Source organism: Neolamprologus brichardi, chromosome 10, assembly GCF_056152115.1.
Source record: "Neolamprologus brichardi isolate AB-2024 chromosome 10, ASM5615211v1, whole genome shotgun sequence".
Lineage (NCBI taxonomy): Eukaryota > Metazoa > Chordata > Actinopteri > Cichliformes > Cichlidae > Neolamprologus > Neolamprologus brichardi.
The window spans coordinates 16,665,099-16,687,410 of record NC_142113.1 but is presented as its reverse complement, the minus strand read 5'-3'; the positions used below and the strand labels follow the sequence as shown (position 1 = coordinate 16,687,410).

The window sequence follows — 22,312 nt, the reverse complement described above, 5'->3', positions numbered from 1 at the left end:
GGCGTTTGACTCCCAGATAGATAGATAGATAGATAGATAGATAGATAGATAGATAGATAGATAGATAGATAGATAGATAGATAGATAGATATTACAGGAGGTAAAGGCAATCCCAAGATGACACAGGAATGAGTGGATGCTGGCAGACTGTTACAGATGCGCCGTAAATACAGACTCCATCGTTACATAATTTTAGACTCACACATTCGCAATCGCATCCCGATCTTCGGGATGAGGGACTGCATGGATTAGGGATCTGTAATGCCTTGCTTGAAACGTGTGGTCCGAACGCCTCCGGGGTCCTTGAGTGAATTACAGATCAGCCTGTAATTCATGTGAGTTGTCATCGAGTGGGTGTGGAAGAGGATAATCACATCAGATGCAAGGACTCTGTTGGAAAGGGTTTAGAGCTGACGCACCGTGCGTCTGTGCCAGCGGTGATCTCCGTGTCATACTCTGATGATGGTGAATAACTACGCTTCTACGTCATCGCTGTCACGATGACGCAGAGTGTTGCACACTCTTTAGAAAAACGGTTCAGGGAACCTCATTTTGCCCGAATGCCAACATGAGGGTTTTTCATTTTTGTTATTTGTTATTCGTTTTGTTTTTTCATTGCTATTATTATTGCATTTAATCTACAGTATATCTTATTTTACCGTGTCTTATGCAATTCTTGATTGGAATTGTCATAATTTCATTAACTGCTTTGGGGTCTGCTGCCTTGGTTGCTAGCACAAAACACATTTCCACCCAATAAAGTCGAATATGTATTATTTTACTCACACATACGTAACGACTCGCACCTGGTGAATTTCCGCTGTTTGTGCAGTGCGCACTTACAGGACAGGGAGGAGAGCCGAATAAAGACAGGTGTGAGGGGTGGGGCATGTTGTCTTCTGGGGACACCAGTCAAAACCCTACTCAGAGGTCAGTGGTGCTTTACTTGTTTGTGTGAATAAACTTGGCACGGATCCCGCGTGATGTTTGTTAATAATATTTGTTGAAAAAGTCTCTAAACGTTTAATGAGCGAGGTTTTATGTCTTTTAGTCCGCTTAAATTACCATGCAGCTGGTTTCCTGAGGGTTGACTAACTTCTGTGTTTTTTGTTTCAAACACTACCCTATAATATGTTGGTGTCTGTGAGATGTGTTCTGTGGAGTTGTGGCTCTGTGGCACCACCGCAGACCACTCCCATGACGAACCATCGCTTTCTGTGTGTTGTGTTCTCTGCACAGGCCTCGGTGCTCTGCGCGTAACAGCAACGCCGCTCCGCGGCCCCGATCAGGAAGTGAATTTGAAGAAAATAAGCGACTGTGGAGGTAGAATGACATAGGGAGCGGGAGGTGGAAGAGAAGCAAGCGGAAAAAGAAGCGACTAACAGAGGGAAGAATCGACCCGCTTTCTGGACCTGTATTGGGCTGTTATCCCGGGATATACTGCACACAAAAAATGCTTATAAAGGAATAGTAAGTAGGTGTGTGTGCAAGTGAGAGAGTGTTCGAAAAGATAACGTGTGCGCGTTTTCCTGTCTCCCCCGTCTCCTTTCGCACCGCTGACATTGTGGCCAGTCGCCCGACCGGGGAATTGCAATAGTGCGGCCAGGGTGATGTCGAAAGCCCACACCTGCTCGGTGTCCGTGATCATTTTTCATGCATGCAACACTCTCGCCACCCTGAAGTATTCGCGGAATAAACTGAGAGGGAAATTTAGCGGCAGCTGTAGTTGCATCAGCAGCCGGCGTGGCTGTGCCCTTCACATCCTGCATCACAAGCCATCAGCTGAAATCGGGAGGCTTTCACTGTGGTGGCGAACAGAGTAATTCCCTCCGCTGTAATGCTAAAATGACGGATGCTCGAGATGAGCTGAGGGACAAATGGCTGGCGTAAGCCGCGTCGTGCCAGCGTCCATCCCTGTTAGCCGCTGTGGCCATGTTATTGATGCGCGGTGAAGGTGAAACGACCGATGAAGCATTCCAGCATTTGCATCTAGAGGAATGGAGACAGTGAGATGGAGAATGACCCAGGGTGGATGGTTGATTAAGGAGCAGGAGCGGTGGGAGTGGGCAGGTAGAGGAGGTGGGCGCAAAGCTTGGGGGAGAAAAGGGCAAACGGCGAGGTTTTAATGCACCAGTTAGATGTTACAGAATTTGGCTGCTGGGCCGAAAGGATGCAATGGCACACAGTGTGGTTTTGTGGCTTGAAATGGGAAAAAAATAAATTGAAAAATTGTTTGAATGCGTTTTTGCGGGCCTCTGTGTAACTGACTGAGGCCTGCTCACTCTTAGCTGGTGGTTAAAATAAGGGCAAGGCCGATGAATGGCAGATGAACTGGGATGATATTGTCCTTCAAATGGAGAAAATCCTGCACGTTTTAATCATCATTGTCACACAGACAGGATATTGTTCCTTTATTTCTTTGCTGGTGTCAGTGTGCAGTGTGTATATTAGGTTTTTTGTTCCAGGAAGCTGATGTTCACCTGTTTTAAAAAAAAAAAAAAAAGACACAAAAAAGAACGATGTGTGCTTTCTTTGAGTGTTCTGTGTTTTAGTAGTTTCAATGATATGCATCTCCTTTTAAATAAAAAAAAAATCCAAATACATTTGGGCTTTTTTCATATTTTTTATTATAAACATGTTTGTTGCAATTTTGTGGCAAGGTCAGACCTGAACTGTGTGGCAGAAATATCTAAAAAAAAAATTCTGATCAGAGTCTCTCGGTCAGTGGTTATTGTCTTGATTTGCCATCACATCGCTCTGCATTTAATCAATAAATGGCCCAGCACAAAAAGCACAGGATCAGAGTGATGGCATCCTAAAGATCTGAAGTGATTAGGGAGACTCTGGGCCTCAGCAGCCAGCCTGGAAATTAATTAAATCAGTCACGATTAAATTCTAAATGTATTTACGCACTGTCAACACTCAAAGATGCTTGTACACGCACATCCACACACAGAGTTACGCACGCCAAGATACCATCATGAGGGTCAGGAGAAAAAGAACAGATCCATGTCCAGTTTCTGTAGACTCAGTGCTCCTCACCTGAACCACTGACCTACATCACTCATGATCTACTTTTCTTCAGCTTAAGCACTTTGGCAGGTGTACATGCATGTAGGACCTGCTTCTGATTTTAAAAACCTGATTTGATCAAAGGAATAGAAGCAGGAAAAAGAGGAAGACGGAGGGAAAAAAGATAAAGAGGAAAAGAAGAAAAGATGAGCAATGCAGGATGGGTGTTTGTTTTCTGAAGCAACAAAGTGACACCTGATCTTCCTGTCAAGACCATTAGACCAAGGAGACTTGCAGAGAGTAAGAGAAATATACACTCACCGGCCATTTTGTTAGGTACACATTGCTAGTACCAGGCTGGACGCCCTTTTTGCTGTTAGATCAAGGTGCTAGAAAATTTTCTCAGATATTTGGTCCATATGGACAAGCTAGCATCTAGGGAAAATCGATACATTAGAGCACTGCAATACTCAATACAGGGACACCAAATATTTATATTTTAATATGTTACAACACTCACAAAATACAGGAACATAACATTAGCCAAACAAACTTGCAATAAACCCACTCAACCAAAAAACCATCCAACACTGGACACTCCTAATTCAGAGCAAGCTAAAGACTCAGTCACACAAGTAAATATAAGACAGTAACCTCTTTGTGTCTACGAAAAAAATTAATGGCTGCTTGGTGATTGTATTGGATTTTTTAACATCCTGTGACCAATTGCAGCTTGTGGTAACTAAATGGTTATCCAGGTGTGTAAAGTGTTGCATGATTACATTTGATTGCAGAAGTTGCCTGATTGGAGGCAGCTTTTCCGCAAACAGTTGCGGTCTAACTTAGATTAACTGCAACCACTCTCAGAGAGATTGCTGAAGGTGTGCAAATAGTTGCTTTCTAAATTATAAATGCAGACAGATTTCCAGCATGTTGCCATCAGTCTGAATGTCAGTGAGTATAACTTCAGGGGAATCGACTCAACTGGATATCAGCTGGTTGTATTCTGGTTATTGTTTTTTAGATGAAGGCATGAAGGCTGCTGAGAGCAAATAGAGTCAGTTAAATGTGAATTTTTAAATATAAATATCAACAAATATGTTAACTTCTATTAATTATCACACCTAATTGCTGTATTGTCAGAATCAAATTGAATTTAGTTGCCAACTTGTCTCCATTCAATCTTTGACTGGTAGCAGACTGACTCCATCTTATGGTCGGTTTTAGTGACAGTGTTGATGTGCTTGACAATCTCATTTTTCAGAAAAACATAACTGAAGAGAGATAAGCTTATCTTACTGGATAAAACAGATGTTGACAAGGTTTAACTTTGTGGACATAATTTGCATTTAAAAAGGTGATAAATCATGGCATATGTTATTGGGATACTCAGCATATCGCAAAATGTTAAAAATCACAGTTATATCTTGTTGCAAGTGAAGTATTATGACAATATTGTACTATGGGGTGTCTGGTGAGTCCAGCCTGTAATAGCATCATACAGTTGCTGGAGATTTGTCAGATGGTCAGGTTGGCTGTGGTGTTTGAATAATGTTCAGATCGTACTCAAATGTGCTAATAAAACATCCCTCCAACATTACACCACTCGTTTGAAGCATTAGATGGATGGATCCATGCTATCATTTTGTTTACGCCAAATTCTGACCATCCCATCCAAATGTTGCAGCAGAAATTGAGATTCATTAGACCAGGCAACATTTTTCCAAGCTTATATTGTCCAATTTTGATTAGCCTATGAGAATTTTTCTTAATTTGAGCAGCTGTAGCCCTTTAGTATTAGACATGAGAGACAAATAACAAATGGTTATTTGAGTTAGTGTTGCCTTCCCATCAGCTCAAAGCAGTCTGGCCGTATTCCTTTGACCTCTGGCATTACTACCCCCCCCCCCCCCCCCCCCCCCCAAAAAAAAAAAAAAACACGGAGAACTGCTGCTCACTGCATTTTCTCTTCTTTGGACTACTCTCTGTAAACCCCAAGAGATGGTAGTAGGGCAAATTCCCAGTATATGGTACTTTCGGAAATACTCGGACCAGCCCCTCTGACACTAACAACAATGCCACATTCTAACTTACTTCTTTACCTTTTAATTTGATCTTCAACAGGTCGCCTTAAATGCGTCCACGTGCTTAAATGCATCGAGTAATTGCCCTGTGCCTGGGTGATGAGATATTTGCATTAACAAACAGCTGAAGAGGTGTATCTAACAAAATGGTCAGTGAGTGTAGAACAAGCATTATGACAACTACATTTCTGAGTTTTTTACACCGACGGTTAAATTTTAATATTTGCCTTAGGCACGCAGATATTTCTTTCACCATTTAAAAAGAGATGAGCAGTAATAATTTTAATGCATCAGAAAAAAACAAAACAATGTAACTGCAACCCTTGTAAACGAAAAAAGAACTTATATTGGTAAATTCAAATCTCAAATGTTGTCATTTGACATTAGGGCCTGTCCCTGCCTTCTTTGCAGCATCTGGTCTACCGGTCAGTGTTTGGCTGGGACTCAGAGCCAGATTACACTCAGTGGCGAATGGGATGTAGGATTAAGTGAATTTGGGCATACCTCACACACTCGCAGAACAATCAACAAAGCTGCATACTGTACATGTGCATTCTGTGGTCTGGGATGCAGGAGGCGGTGCAGTATGTTTAAGCTGCTGCTTTACTGTGTGCAATGTAACAGAGCCCAGATGTTGTGTGTGTGTGCTTGCATGTTTGTGCAAAATGAGTTTTTGCTAAGATGTTGAATTCTAAATGTGTGTGGGCATCTGTGTAACTGTTAGCGTTGATGGACTGTAAAGTTTTATTTTTCCATACACATCGATGCGCCAGAGTTCTCTAATTGTGACTTTATTCATTATTCTTCATTGTATGTGATCTTTTTTAAAAAAAATCAATATAAAATCCAAAATGGGGTTATTTAATCAAAACAACAGTGCAAAGTTACATGTTGATTAATAAATTAGCATAAAATTATGAACTCATTAATAGATTACTATGATAAAAATAGTAGATTTTTCAGTATAATATTTGTATGTATACAAATATTATTGTAGCTTGTATAATGCAACATGCTATCTCAGCACTCCTAGTTGGATGTTTTATCATTATCTTTCATTTATGTCATTTTATCAATATGAGTGAAATGCAGATTTTGCAGGACAAGTTTGTTGGTGATGTGTGTATGTGGCCGTGTGTTGGGCTTCTGCATTTCCCCAGTGCTTGTTTTAAAACACAGTGATACAACAGAAAAAAATTAGACACAGCAGTTATTGGAAAAGGCAAAACAAAAACAGCAGATGAACCAACAAATGCTGCTTGTATGAGAGAAATCTGATGTCTGTTTATGCAAGTGAATTTGACTGTTTTCATTCACATAGCCCGTATAAACATTCAAGGATTTATTTGTAACTAAGCAACAGCAAAAAGATCATGCATTGTTTGTTTTAATGGTTCAGTGGTACGAGGGTCACATTTAAATACATTAAATTTATACTAAATGGGACTTTTAATATTTTATTTTTTTCCAAATGTCTCATATCCATGCACACAAGGATAGATTTGTTCGATTTGTCATTTACTTCATCTTAAAGAATAACTTCTGAACAACTTGTGTTATACGATGAATTGAAGTTTAGCTGCTGTCACATATTTTGTATAATTCAATACTGCACATCCAGATAAAGACTATTATCCTTTGCTCACACGGCACAACAAAAAGGGTGTGTATTTGAGAAAAATTGGTATCCCAATAAATATTAAGCTGAATAGTTAAACATGGCTTCTCATGTTGTCAGCTTGACATTTTCACAGAGGAAGTTCATTTTCCGCCAAAGGCATAAGAAAACACCTTTCTGGGGATTTGTACTCAGACAAGTTCAGTGTGCTTTACAAGGGCAGTTAAAAAAAACTCAACATAGAGATTCTGAGAAACTTGAATTGTTCCATTGTAGCATGAAAATAGCAAAAGATCTGACTTCACAATAGCAAAATTGTCCATTTCCTATGAGAAAACCCTATGAGGAAACCTGTGGTGACAGTGGCGAGGAAGAACTCACTTTTAAAAGAAAGAGCCCAAGTCTCCAACATGCCCCTGAGTCTGTCAGGGGCATGTTGGAGACTTAAACTTCAACTGTTACATCACAACCAAAAACATTTTGAGTTTTCAGCGCATTAAAAGAAGCATCTTAAACAGTTTAAACAGAATCATCTGGATTTTTATGTCTTTTTTTGTTCATCATATTTGGTGTGAATGGAACTGTGCTGCATATCTGTCCATTGTTCAGTATACATTACAAGCACGAGTTCAGGAGTTTTAGTGTAACATTTTGAGTAATTTCACGTATTCTTCCCTCTTTTCCAGTCGAGTGATTCTTCCTATTTCCGTGGAAGAGGTAAGTGCTATCTCAGTATATTTCAATGTGTGTAAGTGTCTCTGTGTGTTTGCTCAAGGCTCAGCCTATGTTATCTGATTTTTTAAAAATTTTTTACCTCTGTTTACTCAGAAGCTGTATCAGTAAAGCTCCTCTCCTTTGGATTGTTTTGTGTGTTTACATTTTTGATGCCCACATGTTCTAACACATTTTTCATATATCCACACACATCCAGCCTGCATAGGAAAATCCAGCTTAAGAGAATCTCTTATCTTCGATAGACCATTGAATCCACACAGTATTTCACTGTCCTTACACTCTGTGTCTGCGTCCATCTGTCGTGTCTTGTCATCACTTCCATTGCAGTCTGCCTGTCTATTCAGGCTTGCATTGTAAATGAGTCACCTGAAACTGCTTCCATGACATCACGCTTACTCCCCACCTCCTTTTTCCTCTGCCTTTATATTTTTGGAAAATTAAAGCAGTCTAATCTACTTTTGGTAGAGGCCTATGACTAATACTGCACATTTATTACAAAATATTTAAATACATTTAAATCACTTAATCTTACTGTAGCTTAAAGCATCGGTGTGAAGCACCAGTGCGTGCTCAGACGCTGCAGTGTGCCACATAAACGCCAGATCAGTCACAGGAATTCAAGAATTCAAATCGGAGACTTGACCAAATCATACTGTTTCATATTTTCGTTTAAAATCAAAACCACGAAGCAGTGGAGTGAGAAATAAGTAATACTGATTTCCTCCAAAGGCGTTTTCCGATTTTAATGTTTCTTCTCTTAACTGTGTCTGTTTGTAGACATTATCTTATTATCTCCAATTATATCTCTTAATAATCAGGCGGATTTCCTCTAAAGCACAAGAAGTGGACACTGTGTCACAAACAGATGCTGAAAAAGTACTGAAAAGGAAATATTTGAGTTAAACGTGACAAACCTAATCCTAAAGACAGTTAACCAACAGTCCCCTGAATCACATCCCTCGAGCATGTCTGTTTCCTTCTCTAAATTCAGACTCTCTGAAACAGCAGTCTTCAGTTATTTGCCATTTCACTGAGTGAAACAGTGTTTTTTTTGTCAGTGAGACTGTACTGACTGTCAGAGCCTGGTGGTGGTAAAACCTCCCTGAAGAGTTTTGCTGAAATTGAATTTCCTGTCTGTTAACTTCTTGCCAAGGGCCACCGTTTAAGATAAAGCTTATCAGTACTTTATTTGCATGAAAAGTAGAAAGTTCTGGCATAACTGGACAAAGACTGATCCCACAAGGCAAGGTCGAGCTATAATTGTCCAAAGCTGTTACCCAGGAGGCTTTGCTGTTCCTGCATCCCGTTTTTTCAGTGGGTAGCTACAGTATCCATGCCTGTTCAGAGGGAACCGTCTCCAGTGTCCATTTGGCTTTCCAGTTTTTTTGGTTTGTTTGTTTTTTTCTCAGCAGATGTGTCTAGTCATTGAATAAACTCTAAGAAGCAATCATGGTCACACTCACTGCTTATTTAGAAAATGTAATCGTTTGCATATTTCAAGAAGGTCAATTAAACCTCTGTGGCTCATTTCATCTTTTTTTATTGCTGCTGCTGTTGCAGAGTAATCCTTTTTTTTTCCAGATGAACAAAACCAACTTTCTGAAATCTAAAACATCTGGCAGTCACAACTCATCACTATGTTTTTGCACTGAACAGAGTGATCTGTGGGTACCTAAAGATGAATCCACCCCCCACATACTGGTCTAGTTACACTCAGCAGAACTAGTGCTGTGAGATGAACCAAACTTATCTTTAAACATTTGGCTTCAATTCACCATCCCCATTAATTTCATAGCTCCTGCTCTAATTATACGAGGTATCTAAAATTACTACCTAAGTCATGACTTGCCTAAGGCCTCTCACTGGACTACCAACACCAAATTTCAGAGAAGGCTCATCTTTGAGCTACAAAATGTACTGAAGACAGACAAATCATTTGATAAGGGAGAAAACTGAAAGTTGTTGACTACATAAAAATGTAATATAAAGTGCAATGTTTTAATGTTAAAAAGTCAAGTTAATTTACAAGTAAATTTACTATTTACTAGCTTTAGAGCCAGGCAGATGCAGGAATATTGCTGTTGATTTACTGTATAGCAACATTCACTGCCTGAAAGTGAAGTGAGAGCTTGTCTACCATGCTCACTGAAGGTTCATGGAGGGACAGGAGAGCATTAGATTACCACTTGACTCCATCGTGAGATGTTCTGTCAAGCTTAGTTATTTCTGTGCGCTATAAATGTATGTATATGTATACAAACGTGCCGTGGCAGGTGGAGCATATTTCTTCAGCCTAAGCATGAGTTTTTGTTGAGATTACTGAAGATTGTCAAATCCTCTTTGTTTCCTGCTTGCCAGGTTTTGCTGACCGCAAGAGAAACTTGTATTATGCGTAAACACATAATCAGCGTTTTCATCATTTGATTTTTAGTGAATGACACAGAAGTGCAGGAAGTCATACCCAGCAACGTCTGAATACAAAGAATAACTTTTATATGTCTCCTGTTAAAAGGTCAGAATACATAATAAATTGTCCCATCGTTGCGATGTTGTAAGCGTGTCTGCGTTCTGGTCCAGCTTTGTGCAGAGGTTATATGTGGATTAGAGGTGATTAAGAAATGAAAGAGCCATTGTCCTGTGCTTAAACAATCACATGCACACTTGGGATCAGGGAGAGGGGGATGAGATGAAGACAGAGGCGTGAGACTGAGAAGTCGTGAAAGAGAAAAACAGTCGGGTGCGACATAAAAGTAGGCAGGATGAAAATAAAATGTGGAGAGCAAGCATAAGTATATGGGAGATTATGAGATTTCAGGAAGAAGGAGAGGAATATGGAGCAATCAAGGAAAAGATCCAAAGAAAAAGATGAAATGCACATGAAAAAATATACCTGTGAAAGCGCACTCATCTGGGTAATAATACATTGTAACTTCAGCATGTGTTCTTTTAAGGTAGGCTTGAGAGGAAGTAGCTTTTTATTTGTCCCTTTAAGCCATGTTTTTACATCAATCCAACTATTTTTATATATTTTTGTTTTTTCCAGTACCAGGTTGGCCAGCTGTACTCTGTGGCTGAGGCCAGTAAGAATGAGACGGGTGGAGGAGAAGGAGTGGAGGTGCTAAAAAATGAACCCTATGAGAAAGATGGAGAGAAGGGACAGTACACACACAAAATATACCATTTGCAGAGGTAAGTATTTGTACAACAAGTTTGCAGTGTCAGACGATGCAGAAAAAGAATCTTGCATCTTGAGCAAACTCTTGGTGACAGTGGAGAGGAAAAATTCCCTTTTAGAAGGAAGAGCTGTCTGGCAGAACCAGACTTAGGGATCGATTGGAGGGGAAAGAGAGTACATAAAATAGTAACACAGCATAGCATGCAAAGTGGCAAATAAACACTTGGGCAGTGGAGACATAATCAGTAAATTATAGCAACATTTAGCACTTCCCACCCCAGAGAATATTTCTCGTGAATCCCAAGGGAGCTGGTTTCACAGGAGAGAAGCCTGATAGCTGAAGGCTCTGCTTCTTATTCTACTATAGTAAACCTGTACTCTGACAGTGGGATGCTTTACTGGGATAATGTTTTACTATGAGGTCTTTAACATTTGGCATGATCATTCGGAACTTAGTTTGTTTATCCTTTAGCAGCAAAGCAAAAAGAGAAGGAGAAATTTGATCTCTCATTCCAGTCCATGTTAGCACTGTCACTGCAGTGTTTTGGATCAGCTGAAGGCTTTCCAAGAAGCTTTTAGGAAAACCTGATAGTAAGGTTAGGGTTCTGGACTGTTTGCTCACCTACAAAGATCTAAATATGCTGATAGCACACTGATGCATGTAAGTAAGCTACCAGAAGCAACCACATGTAGTTTCTGCCTATCAAGGTTTTAGTGCTTTTGCTGCTTTAGATCTTTATAGTGGGCATTTATATGTATTATAGCTATTTATGTTTACATTGCAAAGCTAAATCTAAAGTTTAATATAACGGACTTGGTCAGGTAAAGGAAGGTTTTGCTGTGATGCTTAAGACCTCCAATATGAGAACCTATAATAAAGTTAAATAACTGAAATAAAAAAGCTTTAAAATTAACTAGGCTTGTTTTCTCTTCACTCCTCTGCCCTGCAGTAAAGTGCCATCATTCGTCAGAATGTTGGCTCCAGCTTCAGCTCTCAATATCCACGAGAAAGCCTGGAACGCGTACCCATACTGTCGCACAGGTACGACACACATACACGCAGAGACACTTTATACCAGCACACAAAATGCTTAATCTCTGTGTTTTTGGTAATATTCATCACATAAAATACAGATTTGATTTGTGACATTTATCAGAATCACGTGTTTTTGTAGCTCAGGGATGCCTCGCTCAGTGGATTTTATTTGTAAAAGAAATATACTTTTTTTTTTGTTTAATAGGGGTTTAAGATAACTGATTTAAATAATGGCTGTACACATTCAACCGCACACTCTTGCTAACTGTGTGTCTCTGGGTCTTTGTCACCTTGAAAGAGTAGCTGAATAATTTACTGTATGCCCAGAGAGAAGAGCTGTGCAATCACTCGAGCCTTTCAGGCTGAGATCACACACAGCCTGCCAGTTGCCAGACAGCCATCTGTCATACAAACACACAGAACAGGCAAAGGCACAACCTGTACCTACACACACACTGACAACTGGTGTTTAACAATTCCTCGTGACATCTGTACATTGTCCAATACTGTTAATGCGTATTGGGAGTGTTTCGTAGTGTTTTCAAATGTTCCTCAACTCAACTATTCTTGTGTTTCTCTCTGTCCGCTCCTGCGCTGTCTGCCATCGGGCGCTGCAGTCATCACTGTAAGTATGCGTGTTTACTTTGGAAATCGTGTGCGTTGACACAAAAGACACCTCAAACCTTGATGCTGAGAGAGAGCGAGCGAGTTAACCTGAAAGTTGAGAAAGAAATGTGATCTATTTCAGTGGCGAAGCAGCAGGCGTAGTCAGACACCATTACTTTGTGTGTGCTTCATGTATTACTCAAGCTATGGGGACCTAAATCTGTTCACACAATATGGAGATGTGTTTTTCTATTGGGGCGGGGGGCTCCCTATTACAGAAATCATTAAAAACTTTGATGAGGACAATTTTGTTAAGGTTAAGTTTAGAAATGTTTAATTATGATTAAGGTGATTAGGGTTACAGTAAGTTAATGTAATGTCCTCTTAAGTCCTGGATACTCAGCTGTATGCGCTGGTGTGTGTGTTTATGCTTGCTTACATATTTTCATGAAGAATTACTCTTCCTGTTTCACTCAATTTTACTTGTGTTTTCTCTGCAGAATGAGTATATGAAAGATAACTTCTTGATCAAGATTGAGACATGGCACAAACCTGATATGGGACACCTTGAAAATGTAATTATTAATGGCAATAATGACCTTTGGTGCTACATGCAGCAAGTTGAATGTCCATATTTTGAGTAGAAACAATGCAAATGGCACAAATGTGGTTGGTTTTTTTTGTTTTTTTTTTTACAAAATGTTTAATTTATCGATGGTGAGGTTTGTAGTCTATTTTCCTCCCCTGTGGTTGTGTTTTCTGTTGTTTAGTGGTTTCCTAATCAAAATTTGCTTCATAATTGTTATTTGAAATCCAAATTGCATCCCCCTTTTGTAGGTGCTCATAATTACTGGGACAGTGCTACTATACATGCATAAATGTAAATGTTATGTTATTAAAATGCTATTTTATTGCCTGGAGAAACTTGCCTTCAGACACAGTATCTAGTTTTGTTCTCTCTGTCTCTGTTTCAGGTACACGGTTTGGATGCCGAAACCTGGAAGAAAGTGGATGTTGTCTATATTGATATTGCAGACAGAAGCCAAGTGGAACCAAAGGTGAAATCATCACCTTAAAATCAATGCAGAGACCATCACAGCATCTAGCTTTTGTTATGTAACGGCTGTGTGCAGGCAGGAAAAGGACCCAAAGTGCAGACTCCAGAGACAAACGTAAACTCAAACACCTTTAATGCTGAACTCAAACAGAACAAAAGGAAGAATCCAAATAACTAGGGCTGGGTATCGTCACTGATTTTTAGAATCGATTCAATTCCGATTCACAAGGTCCAGAATCGATTCGATCCACGATTCGATTTAATTCGATTCGATTCGATTCACTTAGATTTGAATATGGGAAATTTTGACAGTCAGAAATATTATAATTCAGATTAGTACGTTTACATATTTTTGTATCTATAAAAAGGAAGCTGACACACGCAAGACTTTATCAAAGGTGTGAGCATCACAGCAGATGCCTTTGTGTCAAAGTAGCTGAAGATAAAACACAGAAACACATGAAGGTGATTTTTCCTGGCCTGGGATTTTATAAAAATATTCTGCAGTACATCAAAAACGAAAGAAAACCATTAATCAACATATGAACATTACCTCTGAAGTTACAGCGGTTTTATTAGAGACACGGCTAAGCATTTTGCATTTTGCATAATTTTAAAAAGTTTAAATTTGTTCAGCATTGAACGGCAGAAATTAGGTTTTCTTTTCGGAAGTATATAAAACAGAAAAAAAAAAAAAGTCGGCCGATAGCGCTGTAAACAACGGTAGACTTGTGCGTAACAAGCAAGCGAATAATGCAGAAAACCATACAGAGAGAGAGGGGGGGAGAGAGAGAGAGAGAGAGAGACAGAGAGCTGTGCATCGTGGTCGAAGCAAAACAGTAAAAGTAAGAGTGAATACATGACGATGTTTTTGTGAAGCGTAGTTTGGATCCTCTTTTGCTGCTGGTTCGGTCAATATTGTTTGGAGAGACATCAAACTAACAGCTTTAGAATCAGGGCATAAAGGGCGTGAACACAAAGCGCAGACCCGCGGACAGATCAGAATCAGCGGGCTGTCGGCTTTCAGACCCGACTGTGAGAAATTCGACATCTAACTGATTCTGATCCGCGGGCTGCGCTGTGTTTAAGTCTTTGTGCAGAATCCGTGTTCCTGCTCTCATTTACTGTTTTAGCTGTTTGGTGGTTGTTGAAATTTTGTGAGATTTCACCTGAGATTCTGGCATTTCGGGCAAAATAAATTTATATTAAAAAAATCGATTCAGGATTTTAATGAATCGATTTTACGTAATCCAAGCCAGAATCGATTTTAATCGATAAATCGATTATAAAAACCCACCCCTACAAATAACTTACACGGGAAGACAAAACACACGATTAAGGGCGATCGTGGCTCAAGAGTTGGGAGTTCGCCTTGTAATCCGAAGGTTGCCGGTTCGAGCCCCGGCTCGGACAGTCTCGGTCGTTGTGTCCTTGGGCAAGACACTTCACCTACCGCCTACTGGTGTTGGCCAGAAGGGCCGATGGCGCGATATGGCAGCCTCGCTTCTGTCAGTCTGCCCCAGGGCAGCTGTGGCTACAACTGTAGCTTGCCTCCACCAGTGTGTGAATGTGAGAGTGAATGGGTGGATGACTGGACGTGTAAAAGCGCTTTGGGGTCCCTAGGCGGGACTAGTAAAAGCGCTATACAAATACAGGCCATTTACCATTACACAGCTAGATAAGGGTAGATCGCAACAATAACAAACTGAAACACAGGGCTTAAATACATAGAGGGAGCAATCAGGGAATGGACAACAGGAGGGAAACACAGCTGGGGCAAATCAGAACTGACGAGACAAGGAAGCGTAAACTGAACACACTGAAATAAGACAGAGACCTTCAAAGTAAAACAGGAAACACAAAACACAGACTGAACAAAAGACACAGACTCACATGCAGGCACTACAACAGAGGGACGTGGGACCAGGGCAGACACAGACTGGACACGGGGATACAGCAGACAGGGGAGACAGCAACCAAGGATTACACAGAGACAAACCATAAGACATGACTCTAACGAAAACCCAAAGACTAGAAATTATAAATAATATAATAAACTCAAAAGTCCTGGGTCAACGACCCAGGCATCCTAACAGCTTTCATACTTATGTGTCACCTTATACATGTTGTTTATTGTTGGGGGGCTTTTGCCATTTTTCTTCAGGACTACAAGCATGAAGAAGATCCTTGCAAGTTCAAGTCAGTGAAGACAGGACGAGGACCTCTAGGACCAGACTGGAAGGTGCAGCTTTTTTGTTGTAAACATCTCAGTAGGCAGAGGCACATTCTTCAACCACTTTAATGTTAATCACTGATGTGCAAAATACAAAATATATTTGCACTGATACTTGTTGCTTAGCAACTATGATGTTTAGCCAGTGATGCCTGATCTGTGCTGAACAAAATTTGGTCATAATGCAGCAATATAATGTAGCCATAGCTGCTTCTAAGGACACTAAGGTCCTGTCTTTTATCAGTTTTTCCTGAGTGGTTTTATTCAGTTGAATGGTTTTAGAAGCCAGCCCTTATTTACAGTTAGTATATATTATAGTGGATTTTTTAATCAATACTTTAAGTTTTAGAGCCTTTTTATTATTGTCAAAAGGTGTTGGAGAAAATCAGGAGAAGTGATGACCTCTGGATTTCTAAAACCTTATTTATAGCCCTCAGTGTATCTTTATTGATTAAATATTAGTTGAATAGAGGCAAAGGTCCAGACATACAGATGTGTTATGCCTGAGGAACATTTGGTAACGTAAAAAAAATGTGTTTATGTACTTGCAGAAGGAACTTCCTAACAAGAAAGACTGCCCACACATGTGTGCCTACAAGCTGGTCACTGTCAAATTCAAGTGGTGGGGCCTGCAAAATAAAGTGGAGAATTTCATTCAAAAGGTTTGTTGAGAGGTTTTTTTGTTTTCTTTGCTTTTTACCTTATTATCATTTTGACACAACCAGGAAGCTACAGGTCATGGCCTGCTACTGAGGAGGGTTTATTGTTAAAAAAGTCATTTACATTGTTTATCCTGCGGGACATATCCTTTTTTTCCTTCCTTGACAATATCTGTTAATGGCTGTTGCACCACGGTGTGTTATCACACATACAGTAAATCCTGACCACTTGAGGTAGTAATGGAAAAAGGCACCACTCACTATCATGTCTTGACGCATGCTCATTCATCCAGGGAAATAAATACCAAAAGACTGATTCTGTTCGCCTCGATGAAGCATTTTTAGTGGGAGGAATGGTACTCCGTGAATTGTACTTATGGCCATTGATCCATGGTCATTGATCAGTGGAATTTGATCAGTGGTTGTTGATCAATGGTCATTACAATTTGCTCATTAATGATCAAGAAACTGACCTCACACCCATTGTTCCTTCAGTGGTGCTGGTTTCAGTCGTTATGGAAATGTACTGTTTATAAGATCAGGGAAACCTGCAGTCAGCTCAGACTGAAGAAGTCACTTGAATGAGTGATGAAATGTTTCTCCCAATGAAAACTCTACATCCAGATGAACAGAATCAACCTTTTGGGACTCATTGTCATGTTCCACATGTATGCTGCCAGCCTCTCCGCAATAAACGGGGTAAAAGATTGGAAACAGGATGAAATTACACATCTCTTACGTTAAGAAATACAGCTCCTTTAACTAATCCATAACTTTTCTCTTTATTGTTTCTGTTGTCTCACAGCAAGAGAAGCGTTTGTTCACTAATTTTCACCGCCAGCTGTTCTGCTGGATTGACAAATGGATTGAACTGAACATGGAAGACATACGTCGCATGGAGGAGCAGACACGTAGGGAGCTGGATGAGGTAAGCCAGGCAAGATTAACTTGAACTTGATACAGTGTATCTTTTAATGTTTTCTACCACATACCGACAGTTCGCTTTCCCCTATCACCTCCTGCAATTCTTCTGTGGGGACACAGAAGCGTTCTTAGGGCAGCTGTGAGACATGGGCTGTATCCCAATTCAGGGTCTGCAGCCTTAACGGTCCACAAGGGCCGCGTACTTAAAGACCGCTAAGGCCGGAAGTGCGAGGCTTGTGAAATGGGACGGACTGGCCTTCGTTGCGCTGCCCAGGTTGCCTAGCAACCATGATGCTAACAGCTGGAAACGTTTCATACAACTTTGTTTGACAGAAATAAAGGAGAAAATCTTTTGTTCATTTGTTTGTTTGTTTCTACATGAGCTTTGATCACCAGCACCAGTACAGCTGCTGTACTGGTGCTTTACCAGATTTGCCTGTTTTCTGTCTCACTCATGAACAAGTCCAAGAGGTACTTGAACCCCTCCACTTAAGATGACACCTTAATCCCAATCTAGAACAGGAAACCCAATCTTTTCAGGCTGAAAACCATGACCTCAGACTTAAAAGTGCTTATTCCCTGCTATTTAACACTTAGTACAGACCAGGTCAAGGCCATGCCACAGTTTGATGAAGCCAACACCATGTAAACACCTTGTTATAAGTAAGGCTATGATTGTAGTCCTTTGCAGACACACACACAGACAGCTGTGGAGCAGACAGACATACTTTATTATACTACTTCTGTCTGCTTGGAAGATGCAGTTCTTTCATACGCAGCAGCTCAACTTCTACGTATTTCACATATTTCGTTGCGTTGAAATGTTGTGATTACTACACACTAAAGCAAACAATTAAAAAATTCTTGTGTGATTTTTCTCTTTTGTCAGATGAGAGTGAAGGACCCTGTGAAAGGGATGGTCGCTCTAGAGGACTGAGGCTGAATTGGACCGTGAATGCTGCTGCTCATCAGGTGAAATTATTTTTGTCCTTTGTGTGATCGTAAATTTGTGCCATGACATGTTCGTTGAAATACTGGATTTTTCCCCCAGTCTCGCTGCTCATTGTAACTTCCCAAATCCAAGGTGATGTGTTCAAATTGTTTGCGTTGTTTGACCAGAAACCTCAGTGTTTTTTTTCTTCCGTAGTTAAGACATTAATGAATTAGCAAAACATTTGTCTTGTTTTAAGCTAAACCTTAGTGTCCAGGAGCCCTTTAAATGATCTCATATATCAGTTACAGTGTATAAGTAACAAGAAATTGCAGCCAGTGAATGAAGTTATATGGTTTGGATTATTGAATCTAAAACAGCACAATGTGACCTTAATAAGTCGCCAATTAACACAATTAACAGGCTTTTTTGTTGCTAAATTCTTCACTGTGATTATCGGCTAGTTCACATGCATGTTGTTGCTGGAAATGAGGTTCACAAGAGCAGGCAGGCTTGAAATCTGAGTACATTTGAGAAAAGCATCCAACTAAATTTACATATATATTTAGTTACATGCTAACTAAATAGTATGCTTTTAGCATGCAACTAACTGCGTGCAATTGAATTAGCATGCAATAAACAATAAAGGAAATTAATTGTTTATTAGGCAATTAAAAAAAGCAGACAATGTAAGTGATGACTGTCTTTCTGTCTTCTCTTTTAGATCAGAATATCCAGACACCAGCGGATTCACATCCTCCTTTTGTCTCAACTGACGCAACATCCGACCGGCCGGTCCAAAACCCACCTCTTGCAGTCCAATTTGGTTTCAGGGACCTGGACCCAGTAAACTTCCAGTTTTCAGCTGATGTTCTCCGTCCTTCCCTCCTCTCACACTCATCTGTATTTTTGGTTTATTTTTTTTGATCTAGTGTCCCCATGTTAATTGCTCTGAGGCCTCCAGTAGCAAAATTATAGATCTTGTCAGTCAGTCAGTCCTCTCTTTCTGTCTAAATTGTTCTAAACTACAGAGAATAGTGTCATTTATTTCTATTTAGGATATCCCAGTAGTGTATATATAAAGTATATCGGAGAGTTGAATAATTGTACTGAAGTACATATATATGTGTATATACATATATATATATATATATATATATATATTAAAAAAAACAAGATTTTTAAAATGATTCAGTACATTTTGTGAGTGGATGTTTATTTTTTTTCCAGATCAAGCCAAGCTGTATGCTCAGTGCTGTGTTGCTTGTTTGATCCTTTAATTTCTTCTTTTTTTGTCATTGTATCTCCTTTTCTCCATTTGTGTCATGCAGTGTTTCCCTTTCTTATTGAAATCGATTTGCAAATCTACAAATCCCAGCTGCAAGGTCGGGATTGTGCTAAGAGTTTTGTGTTATCTCTGCTATAAATCTGACCTAACAGATACGATTTTTGCCCCCGTAAATATGTTGACAAGTTCATTAGCTTTTCTGCTGCTTTGTGAATGTGTGTTTGCATATATATATATGTGTGTGTGTGTGGTTGTGGCAGGGCTTAGTGGTGTGTGTCTCTGTAACATTGCTAGGTCACCAAGTTTTTCAGCTGTATTTTTCATGCCTCTTTCAGCAGATCCTCCCCAGTTTCATTTGGCTGTTCGGGGTGCTCGAAATTGCCGTAATTGAAGATTGTGTCTGAATACAAGTATACAGTAATGCATATAAATAGAAATACAGAGAGAGCAATAGCTGAGAGGGGTGCTGGTAAAATGTGTCACCGTGCAAAATAAAAAATATAGAGCAGACAACTGGAACAGTCATAAACAAGTGTAGGCCTGTGTCTTTTTTTATTCTTCTGTTGGTGATCTGTGCTGTCATTCTGCATCAGGTCTTGCCTTGTCATCTGTTGTGTCATCTTCAGTGGATAAATGGTGTTATCCAGCAATAGCAATAACTATCATGACACGCTGGTCTCTCCTTGGTCATTGCAGTTTTAGAAAACTGGAGCGCAAGCCTCAACTCAAGAGGGCTCAAGTTGCTTACTCATCATTAAATTCCATGTTTATTGTCTTTGCATGGGTTGATTTTCTCTTGTGGGATCTAAAGGTTGTTATTTAAATTTGTGTTTTGTTTTGGAGGGGATTTTTCTGGGTGTATGCATGAGTGTGAATGTGTCATGCAGGGTAGTGAGTGTCTTTGTAGAAAGTTGATCCTAGTTACAAACAAGGGAGAAATTAAGCTACAGCGGGCGCTATTTTGTTTTTCTTCTTGCTGGTGTTTGTTTGGCTTCCTTTGCCTTCCTTCCGTCCCGTCATCTACTTCACATCCTGCACATGTTTTAACAGTATGGAAAGCTTAAAGAGAAAGCAACAGGTAACAAGACAAGAAAATGATTATGGACATTTTGCACTAACAAGCTAATATTAGTTCATGTAAAATAATTTAGAAACTTTAAAATAACAGATAAATAAAGCCTATTTTTTGTAGTTTATGCACAATCATTACTAAAGTACAATAATGCATACTTACTGAATTTTGTAGTATAAATATCAATTTCACTATTGGGTTTTTCATTTGCAATTACTAAATAAAAACGGTATCGATCAAGTACTGTCATCAGTCAAAATGACGTCTGTCCCAAGCATTGCAAGAATTATTTCTTCCATTGACTCTTTAATTAGGATAAGTCATTTGCAGAAATTCTTAAAAATGCAAAGGTTTTCTGGAAGACTTCCAGAAGTTACTCTCGTGTTAAGCTACATTAATCTAAAGGACTATTATGCTGAATCTGGTTAGATTCAGGTTTTCAGTTTACAGGGAAACGTGGAGCTGAATTGGCTCAGCCCTAACCCTAATTAACAAGAAAGGTAAAGCAAATGATTGACAGACATTTGAGCATTGTCTTTGAGCCTAATCTAATGTGCACACACATTACTGATGAATTATTAAAAGGGACTGTTCTGAGGATCATTATCAACCTTGTGAACTATAAATTTTAAAAGGATAATGTTTGATCTTTTTATGTTTGCATATGCCAGATTACTTGAATAAGGCCATCGTGGCAAACATTTTTCTGTTGCCTCCTCTTTGACTCCAAAACACTGGCCCTGGATATTCAATCCCTGCACCTCTGTGTCCATCAAGTGTCTCACTCAGTGTCTGTGATGGGGCTACCAACTGATTCATGGAGGTTTGTGGATGTACTGTATGTACTGACTTTGTAAATAGTAAATAAATTATTGTAGATGAACACATATATATAGATCAGGCTGTCCTGCCAAAGCCTACAGCACACCTCTTAACACTTGATCCTCTTAATTAATCGCTATCTACTCAGCATTACACACCATCAGAATCAGAAAATGTTGAGTTCTAGTTGCTGGATTTAGTAGTGATAAGACATTTTGAGGAATATTGTCAACTGTAGTCATAAAAAGGCATTCTTACATATTGTTATAGATGTTTAGGCTGCTCAAGTGAAGCAGCACTTCACATTTGGAGGAAAAAATAAGAAAAGAGCCTATTTACTATTTCCTGTCCTTCATTATTCCCTCACAGGTACCACGTCTCATTGGCAGGACAGTGTATAAATATATATTTTTGTTCTGAATGTTGTACCTCTGTTGTCAGTCTCTGAACTACACTGACTTCTCTCTGCAAAGGAACGGCAGCTTGGGTCACTTCATTGATCCACATAATTAGCTGATGGCGTCGGCCCTTCGTGACGCCGGGGCACGAGTTAGACTTTGCCCTCCTGTGGTTAGCAGTGGGGGAATCGAGGGGAAATTATTCTACATTTCGGAGCAGCTTCAACTGGGTGCTGGAGTGTTGGAGCTTAAAGCTACACATGAGAAAGGACAAATATATGTGGTTGTTTGAGAACAGATACTGATGTTTTTAAGAGTCTGAACCTACAAACTTGTGAGAGAACGTGGTTTAACAGAGACAATCTCATAGTTATCTGTTGTTAGATTCCTCGATTTATAATCAGAGTATGAAACCAAATGATTCCATAATAATCCCAAACTGTTTTTAAATCGTTAAATCTCTCTTTCTCTCTCTTACTTTCTCTCTCTCTCTCTCACTCCTGTTAACTCGTCTCCTGTTTTTCTTTCTTTTATTGTGAATTTGTGCCTTTTTGTCATTTTATCTTCTAATAACACTACTGTACATTGGAGACATAAAGAACTAAATAAAAAGAAACAAAGCAACTGTACATAAGTTTGATGTGAATGCTTTTTTTAAAAAT

At 39.6% G+C, this 22,312-nt stretch overlaps 1 protein-coding gene across 1 annotated transcript; it reads left to right on the top strand.

Moving 5' to 3' along the window:
* The first annotated feature begins 1,211 nt into the window (after positions 1–1,211).
* On the top strand, positions 1,212–22,273 carry LOC102776132 (phosphatidylinositol transfer protein alpha isoform). The gene is made up of 12 exons (XM_087847305.1): positions 1,212–1,470; positions 7,401–7,431; positions 10,493–10,638; positions 11,575–11,666; positions 12,278–12,285; positions 12,767–12,841; positions 13,241–13,324; positions 15,488–15,565; positions 16,108–16,218; positions 17,021–17,143; positions 18,029–18,111; positions 18,795–22,273. The coding sequence occupies exons 1-11, from the start codon at positions 1,454–1,456 to the stop codon at positions 18,074–18,076; spliced, it is 813 nt and encodes a 270-aa protein (XP_087703431.1). The 5' UTR covers positions 1,212–1,453; the 3' UTR covers positions 18,077–18,111; positions 18,795–22,273.
* Positions 22,274–22,312: the final 39 nt, after the last annotated feature.

Excerpts from the sequence above, each read along its gene's own strand:
- LOC102776132 (XM_087847305.1), top strand. Across the intron at positions 15,566-16,107 it reads CTCTAGGACCAGACTGGAAG|AAGGAACTTCCTAACAAGAA; the intron begins GTGCAGCTTTTT and ends ATGTACTTGCAG. Across the intron at positions 17,144-18,028 it reads CACGTAGGGAGCTGGATGAG|ATGAGAGTGAAGGACCCTGT; the intron begins GTAAGCCAGGCA and ends CTCTTTTGTCAG.